Genomic DNA, 22,167 nt, shown 5'->3' on the forward strand with positions numbered 1-22,167 from the left:
AGACTTAGATTGTTCCAGTTTAGCAGACGTAAAACATGTATAAATACGGCATACAACTGTCTAAAGCAAAGTGAAAAGTCGAACAAACATATCACCCCTTGGATGTGTATTTATGAAGTGGTTCCTAAAATACGTAGTACTATCTCTTTAACTGTCCAGGACAACACGGTTCTTCTTCCGGGGCAGAATTTGAAGGCTCAAAACATGGCTGTAGTATCTGAAGTATAACTAAAGCTTCAGATTTTGGTGTGGCTGTAGATGTATGTTAATAATTCAATACTTTCTGAGTCATCCGAACACCCCTTCTGCCTTTAGTGTCGGACATGGATGCTTTCCATTAAGCTGTAGCGCTATGCCCAGGACTGCAGAAGACTAGCATAAAGGTTACCGAGACACACAGCCACAACCGTATGGTTTATAAAGTTGTAATAACCATGAGGGCTGCAGTGAACTGAAGGTAGAACTAAAAGTGAGTTTATCAAGTTGCCCCCACTGTCAACAGCTACTTAATCCTTTAGTCTCTCAAAATGGCTTCATTTGGCTGGAAGAGGAAGGTTGGGGAGAGGGTGTCCAAGTCCACGTTACAGCAGTTTGAGTCCGAGGCAGAGAAGGCAGGGGACCGACCCCGTAAAGAGGACGGCGTGGACTGGATGCACGCCATCAAGAGACGCCGGGAGGTTTTGCTGGAGGACTGCGAGACCAAGAGCGAGAGGCTGAAGGGTGAAGGTGCTTTGCTGGCCGAGGAAGGCAGGTAAGATCAGAATGAGGCTGATATCATCCCCTGTGTGTGTGACTCAGAGGACACTCAGAGGAGGGGGAGGGGGTAAGAGAGAGAAACAAGAGACAGAAAGAAAGAACGAGAAAAATAAAAAAAAAGAATGGGCACCCATGAATCAAATGAAATTAATTATAGGATACTAAACTAATGCAGAAAGGGTTTCCTTTTGTACTGTAAGTTTTACTTATGGAACTTTCCTATGCAGCATCATAGCGTTACAGAGGGGGTACTATTATTGCAACGGTGAGTCCTCATGTAGTTAAAGGTTGGGTATGGAATTCGCTTTTTTGGCCATTTTTGCAAAATTACTTATCATAACCCGCTTACAGCCACTGAGTTAGAAGTACTGACATGAAAATTAAACTTGTCAATCATCTGTGGAACGGGCAGGGCTCGAAAAACTCCAGCCAATCATTTGCATTGCCACCGAGTTGCATTGGACAGTAAGTACGTCAATCAAACGGTCGTACTGCACTCCCCCTCCCCCGCGCCCCGCGCGCAACCCCTTCGTGCAGTACTCGTGACCCAGAGCTCGTGACCCAGAGCAAGCTCCTGTTTGTTGTTATCCTGCGGTAGCTACTGGAACTAGTTAATCCACCTTTGGACCTAGCAGTAGAAGACAATTTCCATGGCAGACAAGACGCCACCATCCCCACCACCACCACCACCACCACCACCACCACCAGCAAAGAGAAGGAAAACTCTTTTTCAGAGAGTAATTGATAATAAAAACGCTGAAAGAGAAAAACTGAAATCAAGAATAATCCTAGGCGCTGCTTTCGAACGTTGGCGGCAACTGAAGGACGAGAAGGGTCTAAAAACCGATGCTTGTGTGGCGGTTGACCTAGTTTCAAAGTTTATACCGTTTATACTCGGTAATACCGGTGTTGAGACGAGTGTATTACTCGGTGTAAAATGTCCACACCGCGGCAACCCTAGTGAAAACCAGGACTTCCAATACAATTATATGAAACAAACGTACATTTTCTAAAAATAGTAATGATATATGTGACCGTTTAATGTAAAATAACCTTTTTTCAGCACTAGGTCATATGAGCATTAAATAAATGCTGCGTCTCAAAATGCCTTGGACAGCAGCGAGGATGACTCGCTTTGCCACGGGCCGAAACAGTTCGGAGCGACCACAGCCAGAGCGAACACAGCGGGGCAGGAATAGTCTTTGGTGTACACATCAGTACGGCCTATTTGCACTACTGTTTTGGCAATGCAGTGTTTTATTCTATGCCTTTTTATTTTCGTATATTATTTCAATGAATACAATTTATTTATTCTTAAAAACAAGATCTGGTCTTCAAATCTTTTTTCCAAATATAGGTCGTCTTACAATGGGGTTTGCGTTTATATTCGGACCAATACGGTACAGCGGGCGCTCACATGACGTTAAGCATTTCCTGGTGCATAATGTGACGCTTCAGAACCTAAAATCCCGTTTCTCCCCGTTGACACGACAACACATAACCGGCGTTTTCAGAAATCTCCACTTTGGCCGGAGTTTTTAGAAATGATCGTTTTCTGTGATAAGACGGCCTCGGACAGGGGGTGTTGCAGCACCCCCAGCACCCCTACTTCCCGCGGTACTGGGTGCAACTTACAGCTGAATGTAGTGCCATGTTGTTAAACGAAAACCTACGCTAGCCTGGCTCGCTCTCGCGCATCTCTGTTCGCGCTCGTGCATGATTGCGCGTCCAGGTACTTGGAATGGGTGGAGTCAGAGTCAGCGTTGAAGGAGAGGGGGTAGGACCATTTGAGTTGTGTATTTTCAAAATCTGCTGGCGTTTCGCAAATCCCATACCCAACCTTTAACTAATGTTAGTCCTCATGCAGTTCACTAATGTTAGTCCTCATGTAGTTCACTAATAGTCCTCATGTAGTTCACCAATGTTAGTCATCATGTAGTTCACTAATGTTATTCCTCATGTAGTTCATGTGAGTCCTCCTCATGTAGTTCACTAATATTAGCCCTTTTTTAGTTCACTAATGTTAGTCCTCATGTAGTTCACCAACGTTAGTCCTCGCGTAGTTCACTAATGTTGGTCCTCATTTTGTTCACTAATGTGAGTTCTCAAGTAGTTCACCAATGTGAGTCCAAGTAGTTCACTAATGTTAGTCCACTAATGTTAGTCCTCATGTAGTCCACTATTATTAGTATGAGATCTGAAAATTACGTTAAAGTGAATCTTCTTTTAGTTTGTGGTTATGGTTTGCGGTTTTACTCAGATGTTGTTGTACTGTTGTGCTTCTTATGGCGTGTAAGAAATCTAGAAGTTAACCATTCAAGTTAATCAATAGGTTTATTTATTATGTCCTTTGCACAGATGGATGCAAAGGACATAATAAATAATTTACGCACAGAGATTTACCTGTGATTTATACGGAAGAAACATCCACTGTTTATGTTGCAGCTTTATTAGTCACACGTAGGTTAACAAAGGGTCAATGGTAAAATGAAAAACGCTGAGCCATGAATTGTGCTCAACTATCCAGCAGTTAGAGCACTAGTTGCAATAATAGCACTAGTCGTTTAAAGATACAAGTATATTAAAATGAGAATTGGGTGTATAAGTGTATTCAGAAGTATTGCACCTTATGTGTGTAGCGGTCCTGAATCAATGTTACCTGAAAGCCGTTTAGGAACAACCATGGGCCGTACCCCGTTTCTCGTCATAGTTTCTAGTACCTCCTCGTGATGAAGAGCGACGCATCCAAGGCTCGCATTTCTGTTTGCCGTGAACACAAAAGGTTTCAGGGGGCTGAAATGGTTTGACATCAACCACGCTTTGACATTTGATATTTCCTCCAGTGTAAGAGACCTTTTCAGATGTATTTTAGGTCCACTCTTCATGAAAGTCATCGCCCAGTGGACGTAATGTCGTTGCCCCCATTAAGCGGCCCCTAATTGGGTTTTGTGTGATCTAAGTGGATTCCGATGTGGAAATGATGTTTCTCTGGTCCTGATGCTTAGACCTGGATAATGTGCTTGGATCAGGATAATGTCCTGCACCCTCCTCAGCCACCAACGTATCGGCTATGTAGATGCATGAATGTAATCAACTGTAACTGGTTGAATTAAACAGGTTATTTTAATAGTGGGGACTGCTGCTGAAAAACCTGACACTATTTCAAAGGTCAATTGGTTTTGCATTTGGATGGTCCCTCATCCTCTGAGAAAGAGGTGTAAGAGATGGTCTCTTTCTTACCGTAGATGGGACATGATTGGGACATGAAAGGAAAACTGAGATTATTGCCCGCAATATGTGGATGGAGTCGATGTGGAAGATTAGTTATTGTGTAAAGTAGGCCCCCTAGTGCGTTGAATACATAACAACATGCATAAATCCTTTTTGTTTTGATATAAATGGAGCGTAAAGGACTGTCTTTTAGTTTTTATGAAATCCAATTGTTTTATAAATAGTAATACATTAAGTGTAACTCTGTAGCTGCAGCCGTTGCTTTAAAAAAAGAAAAAGGAAATTCTCTTTATCAGGATTTGGATTTCTGAGAACCCCAACCGCCATTTACGTTAACTTTCGCTTAACTTAACCACGCTTTCGGGCAGACCTGGATGCCTGGTCTGTTGGCAATAAAGAGTAACCCTCATGAACCCCATCCTTTCTAGGTCAGTGCCTGTGTTTCTACATTATTTGATTAGCTAAGGCTGCATGCAAACGCAGCACTAATTGTCAAGCACCTGTATGAGCAGGTAATCAATCTAGCAGGGTTATCTCATGTTGTTCTTCTGTCAATATTGACCTGAGGAGCGCTGTGCAGAGGAGCATGTCAATCTCGGATGTCCCCACCTAGGAGAGAAAACTCAACACGTCTGCTGAGTGGACCGACCCATCGCATGCTGACAAGTTATTCTGATGAAAACATTTACGTGAATGCATTTTTACCAATTATAATGTTGGTAACTGTTAGGGTTCACAGGCCAAAAGATAACTTGCTTAGGCAGAGCTGAAACAGCTTATAGCTTCTTTCTCAGTATATGTTAAAATGTTGTAGATCAGAACTGTGCAAGGCAGTTTAGAAGTCGATAGAGCCACAGTTTACATGCTAAAAGTTGGCATCAGTTGGACTTTATTGCACACACACACACGCACGCACGCACGCGCGCACACACACACACCCCTTTGTGTTGCATGAAATAGCTAGGCCGATATGAAGGTGTGTCTCTATTTAAAGGCATCTAGCCGGTCTTTCTCACAAACTACGCTCAAATGGTTTTTATTCATGTGAGGAGAAAGACATGGATCTGGTGTCAAACGTCCATGGCCGAGCTGTGACATGTCGCTTTTATCAGGGAAATGTGTTATGTTAAGTCTTGTTATGTACCAACTGATTAGTCTGGTGAGCTTTAACGGTACAAAAGATACAGCATAAAGGTCACTGATTTACGAGACATCTCTAACAACACAGGGTTTTCCCCTGCTTTGACAATTAGAACTTCATTCGGGTGTCTGTTACATAAATGATTTTGTTAACAATATGCATTAAGGTTAAATATTTTTAACCAAAAATGAATGATTACTAACGGTTCATTAACTGTTACCTAATGTGTTAGTAATCATTTAATAATGGTGTTCATATTACTGAGGTATTAATTTCTACATTATTGAAAAGGCTTCCACTAAACCTAACCCCTTCCCTTAAGCCAATACTATTTAACGATACTTTTGAGTCGATTAATTAATGTTAATTAGGTGGTGTGTGTGCTCTCTCTCTCTCTCTCTCTCTCTCTCTCTCTCTCTCTCTCTCTCTCTCTCTCTCTCTCTCTCTCTCTCTCTCTCTCTCTCTCTCTCTCTCTCTCTCTCTCTCTCCCCCTCCCCCTCCCTCCCTCCCTCCCTCCACAGGCATTGGGAAGCCATTAAGAAATGGGACGAGGCCATTCAGCTCACACCAGAAAACCATCTGCTGTATGAAATGAAATCTCAGGTACAACCGTCAACCCATGATGGGCCTAGTCGTTTTAACCTTGAGCCTCTCATTGAAGGTACCTGGCCCTTACCGCGGGAGGCGTGGTGTGTTGGTGTCCTGAGTCCTAGTGTGTAACTTTCCTTCACTTTCCCTACTGGATGTGTCACGTTTGGCAACATGCAGGATTTTCACAGGCCGCCCCTTAAACATATTCAGTGGGAAGAAAGGATGCATCGAAGGTGTGTGTGTGCATGTCTGTCTGTGTGTGTATGTGCACATCCAGCCTTGCGTTTATACAGGATCATATATTCCTGTGAGTGTGATGGTGAAACAGGCCACCCTAGTCACTTAAAGGGGAGATATTATGGAAACAACACTTTTCCGTACATGATTTTTTTAGTGAGATGTGCATTTCTGAGAGTACCCTGCCTCTGTTACCAAACGAGCGAGTCAGTTTTCGGCGCCCCCTCCTACGTAGGTAGGGGGCACATTTGATTATTACCTCCCACTTCCCCAACCCCTCTAATCAGAGCACAGCTAAGATTTTGTGGACCAGCGGACAAGCAGCTCGGGCGGGGGGATCTCGGCAGCTCAGCTCCGGGAGCACATTCCCTTTCTCCGCCAGAGCTGCCGGACTGCCGCCGAGCTCCCCCCACCGGAGCTGCCGGACTGCCGCCGACGCTTTGGCGGTAGTCCAGAGGAGGAGACATGGAGGAGAAAGGGATTGTACTCCGGGAGCTGAGCTGCCGGCTGCCGCCGAGCTCCCCCCGCCGGACTGCTGCCGAAGCTTCGGCGACAGTCCGGCAGCTCCGGCGGGTGTACTCCGGGAGCTGAACTGTCGCCGGCGGCAGTCCTGAGCTGCCGGACTGCCTCCGAGCTCCCCCCACCGGACTGCCGCAGAAGCTTCGGTGGCAGCTCCGGTGGGGTGCTCGGCGGCAGTCCCGCAGCTCCGGCGGGAAGAGCTCGGCGGCAGTCCGGCAGCTCAGCTCCCAGTGTACAATCCCTTTCTCCTCCATGTCGCGGTTCATGAACTTCAGAGAGTCAAGGCCAAAGTTCCTTTCCCCCAATTCTTCTCGACCATGGCCGAGATAACCCCCACTACGAGTCTTTAATGTTGTGGAAGTGCCAGAGACGTCAGACGCAGTCTTTATGATTCATAATATCATCCGAGGAGAACATAGCTTTTGGCCGTGATATTAGACATAATATTACATAAATACCTATATATTATTATTATATTATATAGATATAGAGCTCCAGGAGTCCGCACATGGCAACAATCACTTCTCCTCCATGCTGTGGTTCACTCTGACAGCTCATTGGTCAATGGGCAGCAGCTCATTTGCATTAAAGCTACAGACACCAGAAATAATGCATTATGAAGGGACTGAAACAGGGGAATAGCGGTGGGCAAGATTTCTTTTCCTAAGAGCTATTTCCAGACCACAGCTTCAAAAACATATTTTCTGGAACTCATATACTTTGTTTACATGTTGGAAAAACACCATAATATTTCTCCTTTAAAGTTGTCGCTTTGATATGCGTTCAGGCCACTTGGTCTCCATGGCGATGACCAACGACCCCCTTGGAATTGTCGCCTCTTTCGACCTTCCCTTACTTCTTCTTTTGGTCGTTCTGCCGTCTCTGCTGCTCTAACTTCCTGTTTGTGTTTGGTCCAATTCTCCATTATCATACTATTCTATTTTTATTTCTCTCTCCAATCCCCTCTTTTCGGGAGTCATTTGTGTTAATGCTGCGACCACGGGAACGTGCACTTCACGTTGAGGTCCCCCGTCCAGCAGTCGCTCCGGCGTAATCCAATCCCCCTCTCCCACATCCCCCGTCTCCTCACATGCTCCTAATGCACCGCGTATCTGCCCATTATCCGACATTTGAGAAGGAAATCGCCTTCCGGAAACCAGGCCCACCGATTATTTTATTGTCTGTTCCTAATGTCCAGTGTCACAGTTTAACGAGAAGACTTGACAACTGTGAGCACTATATTTAATGTTTTTAATGTCGGCCCTGTGTCTGACATGTCGACGTCCATTGCTGTGAATGTATGTAGCTCGAGTTCATTAAATCATCATGGGAAATACTGGTGCGAGCGGATATCCTGCTGACACCAGATTGTGCGTTGATTTTATGTTTGAGTTCCTCTTCACAAAATTGATCCCTTATCTCTTACCACTCAACGACCAACATAATTCTCCTTTTTTACAATTTGTTTATCGTCATTTTATAATTAATGAAATCACAACAGTTTGAGGATAGAAATACCTACATTACATGGACACACACTCCTACATGCAAGCACACCGTGCACAGATATTGAATAGAATACAAATAAAACTAAATCTTTCCCTTTTTTTAACTTTACTTTTAATGTTGTATTATTGATGTCAGTCAGTCATTTGTTTGCTGCCAAACGATCCATCTTCAATATCTTCTGAATGAAGAAACTCAAGATATTTAATTGTGTGCCTCAAAGCTCTATATATACAGGTCCTTCTCAAAAAATTAGCATATTGTGATAAAGTTCATTCTTTTCCATAATGTAATGATAAAAATTAAACTTTCAGATATTTTAGATTCATTGCACACCAACTGAAATATTTCAGGTCTTTTATTGTTTTAATACTGATGATTTTGGCATACAGCTCATGAAAACCCAAAATTCCTATCTCAAAAAATTAGCATATCATGAAAAGGTTCTCTAAACGAGCTATTAACCTAATCATCTGAATCAACGAATTAACTCTAAACACCTGCAAAAGATTCCTGAGGCTTTTAAAAACTCCCAGCCTGGTTCATTACTCAAAACCGCAATCATGGGTAAGACTGCCGACCTGACTGCTGTCCAGAAGGCCATCATTGACACCCTCAAGCAAGAGGGTAAGACACAGAAAGAAATTTCTGAACGAATAGGCTGTTCCCAGAGTGCTGTATCAAGGCACCTCAGTGGGAAGTCTGTGGGAAGGAAAAAGTGTGGCAGAAAACGCTGCACGACGAGAAGAGGTGACCGGACCCTGAGGAAGATTGTGGAGAAGGGCCGATTCCAGACCTTGGGGGACCTGCGGAAGCAGTGGACTGAGTCTGGAGTAGAAACATCCAGAGCCACCGTGCACAGGCGTGTGCAGGAAATGGGCTACAGGTGCCGCATTCCCCAGGTCAAGCCACTTTTGAACCAGAAACAGCGGCAGAAGCGCCTGACCTGGGCTACAGAGAAGCAGCACTGGACTGTTGCTCAGTGGTCCAAAGTACTTTTTTCGGATGAAAGCAAATTTTGCATGTCATTCGGAAATCAAGGTGCCAGAGTCTGGAGGAAGACTGGGGAGAAGGAAATGCCAAAATGCCTGAAGTCCAGTGTCAAATACCCACAGTCAGTGATGGTCTGGGGTGCCATGTCAGCTGCTGGTGTTGGTCCACTGTGTTTTATCAAGGGCAGGGTCAATGCAGCTAGCTACCAGGAGATTTTGGAGCACTTCATGCTTCCATCTGCTGAAAAGCTTTATGGAGATGAAGATTTCATTTTTCAGCACGACCTGGCACCTGCTCACAGTGCCAAAACCACTGGTAAATGGTTTACTGACCATGGTATTACTGTGCTCAATTGGCCTGCCAACTCTCCTGACCTGAACCCCATAGAGAATCTGTGGGATATTGTGAAGAGAAAGTTGAGAGACGCAAGACCCAACACTCTGGATGAGCTTAAGGCCGCTATCGAAGCATCCTGGGCCTCCATAAGACCTCAGCAGTGCCACAGGCTGATTGCCTCCATGCCACGCCGCATTGAAGCAGTCATTTCTGCAAAAGGATTCCCGACCAAGTATTGAGTGCATAACTGAACATAATTATTTGAAGGTTGACTTTTTTTGTATTAAAAACATTTTTCTTTTATTGGTCGGATGAAATATGCCAATTTTTTGAGATAGGAATTTTGGGTTTTCATGAGCTGTATGCCAAAATCATCAGTATTAAAACAATAAAAGACCTGAAATATTTCAGTTGGTGTGCAATGAATCTAAAATATATGAAAGTTTAATTTTTATCATTACATTATGGAAAATAATGAACTTTATCACAATATGCTAATTTTTTGAGAAGGACCTGTATATATATATTTTTTTTTTTTTTATATATATATAACATGATCCATAAACATCAGCCCAACCTTGCTGTTCTACAGTTATGCAAATGATAAGAGAAACACCAACACCCTGTTGGCAGTAATCCCCATGCAGCCCCGCTGCCAGCACTGGTTAGGGGACTTAGTTTGAATTAATATTGGCTTCCTTGTACTGCATTTCAACCCGATCTTGGATTGGTGGTTGCAGGTGAATCCTGGGTGTTGTGTTCGCTAGGAGTGGGTCTCAACTTGTGTAGATAAATTAATCGGGTAGCTTTTATAAAACTTTATGTGTTATAAAACATTGGTGGAAACGGATCAGAAGGAGATCATCTTGTGATAACAAACAAACTCAGAGAACCATACCTGGTCCATTAGGTCAGGCGTTTGAGCTGCTGTCATCAGGCAGCCCTCTGGCCTGTGAGAGTTCACAACAACAATCCGAAAGGGCTCTGCCGTTCGGGCTTTGGACCTTGAGGGGAAGGACGTGCGGAATGGAAATGGTTTTCCTTTGGCTGATTCTTGTGTGTTATTGTTAATGACACAGCTTTTCTCACTGGTTTTACTCATCCTCTCTGGTTTTTAATACATTTGATTTCTTCTCTGAGGCAGAAAAACAGATTACACTTTCTGGACAATAGAGACAGTTTAACATAATATAATTTACTGCCAGAAGCATCAGATAGCCCATGTGTCAACTCTTTATTGTTTGTAATTCTTCAATATCATGGGTCACTGAATCAGCAATAATTATGAGGATTTGAAACTGTGTGCTTCTTCAACGTCTACACAGAAACCTTTCATCAGCTTCATGTACCACACAGACACCATTGTGTAGTCCTGTGTGCAACTGTGCATATATTGATATTGTAGTTATTGTGCACTAAGCCCCAGACTGAGGGTCATATTAAGCTAACCCTGAAACCGAGCCCTGTACACTACTGTAGGCGGTTGGGTTAGTGGTTGAAGCTACTTTCTGGCTAAGGCTGGCCTAATTCAGTTTTGTTTGTCATCAACGATGGAACGATCAAACGAAGAATAGCATCATTTGTCTTGTGATCATCCGATGCAGGCACATGGAGGTGTGCAGCATCTCAAGATCAGGATTAAAGTTTTCTTATGATGTTAAGGAAAAGCAAGTGCACAAACGTTGGTTTTAATTAATATCCTTTGACCTGTGTCATAATCCTAATTCTGATGACCAGGCAGCTGCCACGAAAAGGCTGGACAACAACGGAAATATGGGAAACATTTTGCCCTGAGAGAACATTGCTTGTTGAGATTCTCTCTGTCTATCAAAAACACAGATGAATGGTGAAATAATCACTTGACCCTTTGTATTTTAAATACACATATAATTTCCATTCCAATTGACATTGTATGTACCTTTTCGGACTGCAAAATAATCAATGTTCTTTTTTTTTTTTGGTATTTTCCCTTACCCTAAATTTAAAGTATCCTTAATATAAACCCCTTAAATCACTGTCAAGTAGCCTCAATATGAACCCCCTTAAAGCAGTGGTTTTCAACTGATCCAGCCTCAGGACCCCCATGTTTCATTAGTCATTAAGCAACCTTCCGGTTCCCAGCCAACCTGCTCTACCTCCTTAGCCACGTGCTGCCCATATCGCAGAACTGAACGTTTGTTGTCGAGCTGCACATCGACACCAATGTTATGGTGAAACAGCCACTACAAACGTCATGGCCGTTGGGCACGTACAACTCGACATGAACCCCTGTTACCTTAATTTGAAGCCTTTGAACCTCTGTCCAGTGACCTGATGTGCCCTGTGGAAGGTGCGTGGATGTGAATGCCTTGTGTTGTGTCATGGCCGTGCAGGTGCTGTCCATCCTGCAGGAGCTGTTCCCGGCGGTGAAGGCGGCGGAGATGGCGGTGAAGCTGAAGCCCATGTGGTGGGAGGGCTGGCAGACCCTGGGCCGGGCCCAGCTCAGCCTGGGCGAGGTGGACCTGGTACGTACGCCTACCCACCGCTACCACTTAGCCTTCCATACCATCTGCCCCTCTAGTCCAACCCCAGCCCAACCAGTAGTGGTTCCTGCCCTCCTCGGAGCATGTCCCCTTAGAAAGAGAGTAATTAGAGTCAGTTGTGGAATCTTTAACCGCAGAGTTTGCAAGGACATGTCTTGTGTGTGTGTGTGTGTGTGTGTGTGTGTGTGTGTGTGTGTGTGTGTGTGTGTGTGTGTGTGTGTGTGTGTGTGTGTGTGTGTGTGTGTGTGTGTGTGTGTGTGTGTGTGTGTGTGTGTGTGTGTGTGTGTGTGTTGTTATCGGGGCTTATTACTTCATATGAAAGCCTCAAGACGAACAAGCCGCTGTGGAAGCGCTACTGAGGGGCCCACGGCATTGGAACACGGAGTAGAGGAGCTCAGAAACAGGCCAGGACCTGAGAAAACAACAAAACCTGCCCGCTACCCCACCGCCCTGCATCCCAGGCAGGCCGGGGTGAAGCCAGCCAGCGGGCCGGGACTCGCATAGCATATAGCTGAGGATGTATGTAGAACCCGAGGGGCCGTCGAGGGGCTGAGCGGTCGGAGTGCCCTACATCAACAATAGGACGTGTTGAAAGTCACTAAACCCTAAGCCAGCTTTAGCCACACCCCCCAATATAAAGGAGCTACGGGATGAAGAGGTCGAACCAGAAGAGGAAAAACGAGTCTATTTTTAGCAGGGCATGTCAAGACACACCTTGGGACGTCCGTGCACAGACATGTTGTCGAGTAACCCAATAGGCTGAGAAAAGAGGTGCAGGCCGGGCCTTTGTGACCCGTTACCGTGCAGGTTATCGCCAGGCAGGGAACGCTTGGTAAACAAGGACTCTCAGACACCCTCGCACCCCGTTGAGCGATGGTGCTTGTTTAGGGCATTCTTTGTGAAACAAGTCAAGGGTATTTCTTCAACTGACATCCGTCGGTGGATAATGTCAATCGGGACAATGTTTGTGTTTTTTTGTTTTTTTTGTTTTGAGTGTGAAACTAGTTCTGTGGTGCTGCTGACTGCAGTGGGCCTGGTGCTGTTGTTCTGGTTTGGCCTGATGTCTGTTCCCTGTTCTATGAGCAGTTGTACACCGTTGGAGGAAAAGGGAATAAACTTGTAAAGAGAACGGGGGGGGGGGGGGGGGGGGTGGAAGGTGATCTGATATGTTCTAATGGAGCAAGAATTAGCAGGCTTTGTTTTTAGCAGGTGTGTTAAATGCTCTCATGACACATCCTGGCTACAGGCTGATCAGAGGAGAACTGCCAAGGGCGACTTCTGGTTCAGCGTAGAAGCCATGTCTCCCTGTCTAGACTACTTGGTTCTAAGCGGTTTTATTCTGTGTTTCTAATAGAACATTATTGGATGCTTCATTACATCAGGTTGATACAGAGAATTTATGGCCGTTTATAACAATCTGTCCCCATAACAGTAAATATAATACGCAGCTAGCTGCGTCACTGGCATTGGCATCAGAAGAACCACTTTGATTTGAACATATCCTGGTAGAGGAGGTGGTCTATACACTCATCGCCCTTTTAATTATTCAACCCCGATTTGTAATTTGCACCCGACTACGGTATCGCTTTCTGTTGCTTTTGTCATTCAACTTGTCTTTGTCCGTTCAATCCCCTATTCATCCTTTGTCATGTCGATACTGCTCTGTGGGAGGATTGATTTCATGCTGTCGCTTGCAAGAAATTATTGGAACCAAGGCCTGATATATGATCCTATTACTGTTTGGAAGTAATTTGTGCGCTGAATATTGCAAGTGGCGCTAAAGCGCCAGGCAGACTGAGTGATAATGGCAGATTCAATCTGATTCATGGCATTGTTTGTGCCCTGTATGGTTAGTCCCTGGTCTATACCATTCCTCCCTAAATAGAATCTGTTATACCGTGATGATCGCATTTGTTGGACACACACTAACTCGTATTTACCCCAAGTTATTAATCTCAGTGTAATGGAGAGAGAGGATTTTGTGAGAAAGCCTACAGCGATGAATGTCCACCATCATTTACCAGCAGGAGGAAACGCCCCTCAGAAAAAGACACTACATTAGTTACAGCCGATAGCAGAGTTCTGGGAAAGGCCATCCCGAATCTCAAAGTCTGATCTTAATTCAACAGCAACGCCTCGTGAACATGTAGCGGTCATCACCCGGTGATAAACAGCTCCATAAAAAGAAGGTTTTATTCAGTGCTAAAACGTATCTCTGACCACGTGATCCCCCCCCCCCCCAGGCGGTGCGCTCCTTCCAGGTGGCGGTGCACCTGAGTCCGTCGGACCCGGCGCTGCGGGAGCAGGACCTGGCCTGGGCCCAGAAGCTCCAGCGGCAGCAGCGGGCCGCCCAGGAGAGGACCCTGCAGGAGGACGAAGCCCAGCGGCTGGTGCTGGACGCGCCCGAGCTGCGGCGCGACTACGACGACTTTGAGTCGGACGAGGTGCTGGAGGCGTGCACCGCGGTGGCCGAGCGCCAGCGGCGTCTGGAGGAGCTGAGGCGGACCACGGTGGTGCTGGACGCCGACGGGAACGTCAGGAGCATCGTGGCGCCGGCGGGGGCGGGCGGGGCTGAGACGTCCCAAGCGCCGCTGGTCAAAGCGCGGGGGCTCTGAGGCGGTCCACCGGCGGAGGTGGTAGTACGTAGCAGGGACAACACGAGCAGGGTCGACTTTATTTAACGTAGTGCTCTAGATGTTTATTTTGTTTGCAGGTGGGACCCGGTCGCCCCTCCACTCGCTCAGTCCCAACGCAGGGTTAATTATCTGCCGCACTGCAAAGAGAGATTTAAGTGTCATTGTATGTACATATTTGGGCTTCTGCTGCGAGGGACACAAAGGCCGCGGATGCAGCACATGGACTACTTGATATGTTGAAGAAAAGCAGAACGAGAATAATCGTAGAGGCCATAGGTTCTCACATTTTTTATTGTTATTCTGCAAAATAAGGGAAGTTAAATGAAAAACATTCTTATCTGAAGAAAGACCAAGGCACTTAACATCTTAACATGCTGTATATTCACTGTGAGGCTTCTGCTACCCAAACATCATTCAATTAAATAAAAAACCTCAAAAATATGAATGACTTTGTTTTTGCTAAGATCCTATACACCACCTTACTCATTGCCTTCTGTATCATTGCTCCCTTCTCGTCGCATGCCTGTTCAGGGTCAGCAGGGCTTGGTGTGAACCATTAAATGGACTGCATATATACAGCACTTTTTGAACCAGTGGCCACTCAAAGCGCACCCATTCATGCAAACATTCACACACCGACAGCGTGTCAACCATGCAAGGTGACAGCCAGCTTGTCGGGAGCAGTTGGGTTGAGGTGTCTGGCTCAAGGACACCTCAAAACTCACGTTAGGAGGAGCCGGGGATTGAGCTAGCAACCTTCCGGTTACCAGCCAACCCACTCTATCTCCTCAGCAAATGTCGCCTCTTATTACTGCCCTACCACACCATTTTGAACCGTTCCCTTGATCCACAACAGTTTCTGTAGTTCCTGTTTCTGGAATGACCTCTGGGCCCCTGGAATCGGGCTCAGTAGGCCTTCTGCAGCTTCCCAATTTTGAACACAAAACCATTTCTTCTTTAGAATCAGAGAAGTTCCTAAATGAAGATTTCACAATGATAGTAACCCCTCCTCCCCCCACGATGTCACTTTGGATAAAGTATATTTTTATACTATCTGATAACAGTTATAATATTTTAATGGGTGGTGTGTTATGTCAGGAATCTGGCACTAACCAAAAGCAGGTGACTTGGCATGGTTTAAGCCCCAGACAGTATGGGACAATAGTCTGGGCGTGGTTCCTACACACTGTTAAACTATATTTCGATCCGCCCAAAGTCATACAATTATTTATGTAACCATATAGGGAGCACATTCCTGTGTGCTCACAGATATGCTGAGGAGTGTAAATAGTCATCATTCTGGGATCTCTGCTAACTTATTGGAGCAATTATTTAGCTTGGCCCTGCATATCCATAATATGTCATGAGAAGATTTTTCAAACTTTACCTTTATCAGAGAATACTGATTTTTTGTGTTTTTCATTTTATACTTAATTTTAAATGCTGATATTTGACATGTGATGAAGAGATGAGTCCCCTCATGATGCGATAGTGATTTACTAATTGTGCTATCATACAGCAGTTATCTAATGCGATGTGTATGTAGACCTATTGGATTCCTTCTGATTTGGTTATTGGGAAGAAATCTTTGGCAATCCGCGGGCAGACGATAACAAATGGAACGCAACATCTTTCAATCGTTCTCGCTTCTCTTCAATCCACGAGGTTGCGTGGGTGATCTGACCCCAGACGTGGTGATCAATAGTCAATCTGGCTCATGACTGGGGCGTTATTCCTTGGATGCTGTCCGCTGCTCGGGACAATTATTTGTCCACTGAGCAACAAACTTCTCTTCTATTTTATTCTGTTAGGGGAACTCAAATTAAAAGTCACGTCCAAGCGTAACATTTTGGGTGTTTTAAAAGCGATGAACAGACAAGTGCATAATGAAAAGAGGAATGTGTAAGTCTCGTAACGCGGTCTCCTAGTAGGCTACATGAAGAGGAATTTACACTTAGGACAACGTTTTTAAATGTGATTTAGGATTTTATTTTATTTAATTTTGGCACCACACAGTTCACTGGAAATGGATAGGCCTATAATTATAAAGTGGTCATAAAGACAGATTTATATTTGCATGTGTGATCTAACATGAATTCAGCAGCGGTTCATGACGTTAATTCGTGAAAAATTATAACGTTGATAAATAGGAAAATATTCACAATGGGATGGAAACAATGGAAACCTTTGAAGAAAGCAAATGATTTATACTTAAATCAATGTCTTAGTTCAAATAGCGTTTCTTTGAGCGATCATTTAGGAAATACACATTATTGGAGCATAGGCCTAGTTAAAGTTGTAGGCTATTATGTATGTCTGTCTAGAAGTTACAGTAGCTGCCTTAGGAAATGTCGAAATGAGTTATTTTCATAGCTTGGGTAGGACTGCATGCTGCCATGACAACCAGTATGGTTTAATATAAAAATGTGAATGCATGGTCTGAAATTGATGGAAACCTAACCTTATGGATCTTCTCACAGAGAAGACAATGTGAAATGCTAAAAAGTTAACATCATGAGACACACATCGACGGTAGTGCAAAGCCAGTCAGAAGAATCAGCCATTTTTTTGGTTTGTAAAAATAAAATGTTCACTTTACACAAAGAAAGTCAATATGAAAGTAAATGTAGGGCTAGACCTAGTTGGTTTTTGAGATTACAATTGTTTGCGGGGGTATTTTGTAGGAGGCTATTTGCAAGAGATAAAATGCGATATTGACAACTACGAGTAAAACATTCAGTCTTGCATTTCTCCCATAGGCCTAGGCCTGCCTCTCATCGCAGCAGTCTAGTCTCCATCCGTAATATTCACTACATCTCAGTAGTTTCATCACACAGTCCAGTATCCATCAGTAATATTCACTAGCCTACATCAGTAGTCCCATTACACAGTCTAGTATCCATCAGTAATATTCACTACATCTCAGTATACCCATCACAGACTCTTAATAGTCACTACATCTCAGTAGTCACATGACACCGTCTAGTATCCATCAGTAATGTGTCCGGTTCCCGGTTCAGATGCATTTCTCCCGCGCGCTCTGCGCCACGTCGGTAAAGGTCACGTTAAGCGCGTGGTCCTTGGCGCCCATCACAAGTCCTCCTGCCGATGACATGCCGTTCCCGGTGCGCAGCCCGCTTAGTTCCGAAGGCTCCAACACGCACCCGGACTCGGTCCCCTCCGCCGTGCACCCCTCCGCTGTACTTCGCTGCCCCTCAAACAAAAAGCTCTCCGTCGTCATCGATGGAGAGCCGGAGTGGCCGGTGTTAATCCCTGCCGGCTGGCCGGCGTGCGAGAAGCTCCCGTCGAGGCTGCCCTCCGACGGGCACTTGTTGGACTTGGAGATCCCGCGGACGCGCATCAGCGTGTTGGACGCCAGCGACGGCGAGTCATGCGAGACGATAGACGAGGTCATGTGATCGTCCATGCAGAGGAAGCGACCGCCGCCTTGCCGCCGCGCGCCCATCTTGCAGAACAGGCACTTGATCTTCTCAACCACCTTGAGGACCACTGTCTTCCGGAGGAGGATGTAGATCCAGGGGTCCAGGATGGGGTTGACCGAGGCCATGCGGATGGCCAGCAGGTCGGGGTTGATCTTCTGGTCGGCCTCTGGTGTGTACAGCTGGTTCACGAAGATCCTCAGCTGCGTGCAGTGAGACACTAGGTTAGGTTTCTGTAGATTAGTGTTATAATAGTTGAGTTCAAATAGTTTGCATTCATTTCGTTGGTATGGATTTGGCCGAGGCTTGTGAACACGGTTTGGCCGTGTTCACAAGCCTGCTCTGTGACCACAGTCACGCCTGGCCCGGAGCCAACAGCAGCACCAGGCCAAGCGTAAGCAAGCTGTTGTTGGCTGATCGAGTGACCTCAACTACATACAAGTTCAAAATGGTGCCATTCTTTTTTATTTAAAGTCTTAGATGACTTTGACTAGAATATAATATTTAAAAAAATGTTAAATGCTGTGGAAAAAATATATTGCGTCACCTCCTAAAATTAACAAAACTTAACTCCTTACACTTACAGCTTCATATTACGAGGTCCTACTCACCACCAAAGGTATTGAGCAGATGATCACCACGGCGGAGGTGGCGGTCAGCAGGATCACCATTTGGATCTCCGCTCCGGCCAAACGCCCGAAACTCCGCCGGCGTCCCAGTTCTGCTACGCGCCTCGGGTCTGCTCCCAGCGACGTGCGCCGGAGGAAGCGCTTGTGCATCAACAGCAGCGCTCCGCACACCATCACGTTGCATATGACCGTGGCCAGTACCAGCGTGGAGTTCACGCCCGCGTACATCAGGTTATACGCGGCGACGCTCGTGTCGTTGGTCCGCCAGTCAATGAAGCACCATGTCGGCGGCTTCTGCAGCGCCACCTTCCCGAGCCCCATGCTGGGCAGCGCGCAGAAGAAAGCGTTGGAGATGTAGATGGCCAACAGAGTGAGCGCAGCGAGCCTTTGGTTGACGTGCCGGTTGTAGAAATACGCGTGGTTTATGGCCAGGTATCTCTCCACGGACATGGCGAAAACGATGCTGAGCTGCACCAGGAAGAAGAACAGGAGGATGAAACCGGAGTACTGGCACAGCGGGTCCCCCCCGGGCCATGCGCCCTTCATGTAGGTGCAGATGGTGACGGGGCTGGCCAGCAGGGTGCCCAGGAGGTCCGTCACCGCCAGCCCGCAGATGAGCGTGTAGAAAGTGGTCTCCTTCTGTTCCTTTCGGGATACTCGGAGGACCACGATGGCGGTGACGTTGCCCACCACCCCGAAGATGAACATAATGACGGGAATAGTGAGCTGCCCAAGCATCGCCGCTCCCACCTTGTTGTTCATCGCTCTGCGTCACCCCTTCAGTCCCCGATCTTCTACACGGAATATTTGCAACATTCAGATGTCCGCCCGGTTCGCACGCGGTTGCTTGCCACCGTTCAGGCGCATTCTTCTCCAAAGTTATCCAAACACGCACGAGTCTTTTATAGTTCCTCCTTTACGTGCGCGGTCTTTTCAATCCACAACACATAAACAACCCGTAAGGTGTCTCTCACGACTTAGAGCGGTGTGGTGTGTGTTCTGCGCTTCCTATTTGGCAACTGACAGCATGTAATGGAAGTAAGTCCTGGAGACACTAAGCGCCACTCCTCCTCTGCAGTGCCGTCAGACGCTGAGTGGAAGAGCGCGCAAAGACGCATGCGGATCCTTCTTATACACCGTCCTAGAGGCTTGCCATAACAAAAGGTAATATAATGCTTTAAAAACAATTAATCTACAGTGTGTTTAAATGAAGCTTTTGCACACTTTGATTGATAAAAACATTTTGTTAACTTTTAATTATCTTGGGCTTTGTTTCCTATTCCTTGCATTGTCTTGCCACCCTACTTTTCCCCAGTGTCATCAAAATGTTGATTTTTATACCTGGGGTCAACAGGTCACAGGGGAGAGGGCTTCCCCTTATGCCTGATGAGAACAAAGCCAACTCTGTGTCTTGGGTAAACATAACCTGATTTGATTATTGACATCTGCAATGTGGGGAGGATGTGCAAATGTTTAAATCACTCTGTCTAACTGTATTCTGGACTCACTCTGCTAGAGAAGAATCTAATGTATGCATACATTAAAATAGTTTAATTGTCTACAACTATTGTGTGCTGGTTGCATTTAGAAATCTCATCTGTCCTAGATGCAAAATCTCCAGAGGAATTGCCACGACAACACACAAATGTATTATAATAATTAAATGGACCTCATGGTGCGAGTGAATATCAGCTAACATATAAGAAAGAAGCTGCATTGTAGGACTATATTAATGTGATGAATGATGAATCATAATTATGTATGAGTGCATCAATTTGAACTCTTAACGAGAAATACTTGTTGTTTGTTCATGATATCGGTCAAATTAATGATAATCAGCTATCATGAGGAATCCAGAAATTGTGTTCTGAGTGAGACATATCTTTTTACCATCGGATGACTTTCCTAATTCTGCTGACGGTAAACTTGGAAGGTTCATGTCCATATGAAGTTCACTGGTCATGTTTTCTATTTTCATCGACTGTTCTTCACCATCCGGACTGTTCTTCCCCTGAACTTGTTTCTCTCACCAAACCCCTTCAACTAAATCAATATGTGAAACCAAACATCTCCCAACCACGCAACTTCAAAAAGTTGCCTTTTTCAAAGAAGTGTTCATAACATGTGCTATCAAAAAATACATATTTTAAGTATTTGTGTAAATAAGTTTATAGTCCAGCAAATATAAATTACAAATAAATAAAATATACACATATACTTAAGAACCCCCCCCCCCCCCCCTTTTCTTTAATTCATACTTTGAATGTCCATCATATGGTAAATCCATCGAGGTCATGTTAATCCGTTGTGATGAGTGTGGTCCCTGTGTGGTGCTGTAAGCACTGAGCTCAGGTGATGAGTCGTGTTGGGTAACCTGGACATCAGTCCTCACACGCATACAGGGGGATGCAGTGTGTGCTGTACCAGCAGCCCACGTGTTGTGAATGGAAACAGCTGTATGCTGTAAATACGTTGTTGTGTGCGTCCAGCCGCCAGTTTCGGTTCAGTGTTACTCCACACAAACAAAGTCCAACTTTGCTGGGAGATATTTCCCCATGGGAGGAAGTTTATGCTGACCAGGCACGTTTGTGACGTAAAACCATATTGTCCCGAAAGGCAATAAAGGTATCACCCTGAGGGTAAGACGTACAATGGAAATGTGAAACCCTAAACCTACCAAACCAACTGGATGTTGTTTTCATTTGTTTGCGTTTTCGATGTTTATTTGACCAGGAAACAACCCATCCTTTCTCACTGGGAGCAACATGTTGAAACACATGAAATTAATGCTCCAATCCTTTTATTTCATACAAACGAAATAAACAGGACCCCAAATGATGGGTTTGGCCCTCATTATCCATTACTCTGTGACTGGTAATCCACCTCTGGATTTACCTTCTGCTCAACAGCATCGTCTCAAGCTTGAGAGACCCTGATCTGCTCTGGTCGTTAAAGAACCGACCAGCAGCTCCCAAACTCATCCATCCACGCTGTGTGTGGATGGATCCCAGATATCCTAAGGTGACAGCCTCGATGTTGCATGACTTTGTTTGTCAGAGTCCATGTTAAACCCTACCTGGTATTAAGGTGGGCCCTAACATATGAGGCTTTGTGACAGGAGTCCATGTTAAAACTGGTAGTAGGTTGGGCCCTAACATATGACGTTGTGTGTAAGGTAGGTAGGTAGGTATTAGGCTGGGTCCTAACATATGACGTTATGTGTCAGGTAGGTAGATAGGTAGTAGGCTGGGCCCTATGACGTTATGTGTCAGGTAGGTAGGTATACATTAGGCTGGGCCCTAACATATGTGTGATATAATAGTGGGAGTAGTCCCTACCTAGAATGCCTCATACCAACCTTCCTAGGCAGTATTGGTGTGGATGGTCCTAATATTATCATTAACAAAGGATTTGATTCATACTTTGGGGACACTTCTATATTTTTTTATGTATTTATATATTTCCCTTCCATTAATAATAGTAGGACAAGAGTGAAAAATGTCTGAGAATGGTCAAAGATTCTCATTAAAGTGAATCATTTGAATAGTTACAAGGAAAAAAGAAATGATGGCCAACAATAAATCAATACAATACACATAGGCTACAATAAAAATGTTTTAGCATGTGTAT

General features: G+C 45.1%; 2 protein-coding genes across 2 annotated transcripts; one reads left to right on the forward strand and one right to left on the reverse strand.

Moving 5' to 3' along the window:
• The first annotated feature begins 148 nt into the window (after positions 1–148).
• On the forward strand, positions 149–14,909 carry ttc33 (tetratricopeptide repeat domain 33). Its single transcript, XM_060050511.1, has 4 exons — positions 149–751; positions 5,650–5,731; positions 11,683–11,814; positions 14,076–14,909. Exons 1-4 carry the CDS (start codon positions 528–530, stop codon positions 14,445–14,447), a joined length of 810 nt encoding a protein of 269 aa, XP_059906494.1. The 5' UTR covers positions 149–527; the 3' UTR covers positions 14,448–14,909.
• Positions 14,910–16,433: 1,524 nt separating this feature from the next.
• On the reverse strand, positions 16,434–19,568 carry ptger4b (prostaglandin E receptor 4 (subtype EP4) b). Its single transcript, XM_060050510.1, has 2 exons — positions 18,520–19,568; positions 16,434–18,111 (listed from the first exon to the last, which is right to left on the reverse strand). Exons 1-2 carry the CDS (start codon positions 19,297–19,299, stop codon positions 17,485–17,487), a joined length of 1,407 nt encoding a protein of 468 aa, XP_059906493.1. The 5' UTR covers positions 19,300–19,568; the 3' UTR covers positions 16,434–17,484.
• Between the last annotated feature and the right edge of the window lie 2,599 nt (positions 19,569–22,167).

The sequence above is a fragment of the Gadus macrocephalus genome, chromosome 4, assembly GCF_031168955.1.
Source record: "Gadus macrocephalus chromosome 4, ASM3116895v1".
NCBI lineage: Eukaryota > Metazoa > Chordata > Actinopteri > Gadiformes > Gadidae > Gadus > Gadus macrocephalus.

What these genes read in the sequence shown, in the direction of transcription:
- ttc33 (XM_060050511.1), top strand. Translation starts at nt 528, where the DNA reads ATGGCTTCATTTGGCTGGAAGAGGAAGGTTGGGGAGAGGGTGTCCAAG. An exon ending in TGTATGAAATGAAATCTCAG is followed by an intron (nt 5,732 to 11,682) that starts GTACAACCGTCA and finishes ATGGCCGTGCAG; the next exon opens with GTGCTGTCCATCCTGCAGGA. An exon ending in GCCTGGGCGAGGTGGACCTG is followed by an intron (nt 11,815 to 14,075) that starts GTACGTACGCCT and finishes CCCCCCCCCCAG; the next exon opens with GCGGTGCGCTCCTTCCAGGT.
- ptger4b (XM_060050510.1), bottom strand. Translation starts at nt 19,299, where the DNA reads ATGAACAACAAGGTGGGAGCGGCGATGCTTGGGCAGCTCACTATTCCC. An exon ending in TCTGCTCAATACCTTTGGTG is followed by an intron (nt 18,112 to 18,519) that starts GTGAGTAGGACC and finishes CACTGCACGCAG; the next exon opens with CTGAGGATCTTCGTGAACCA.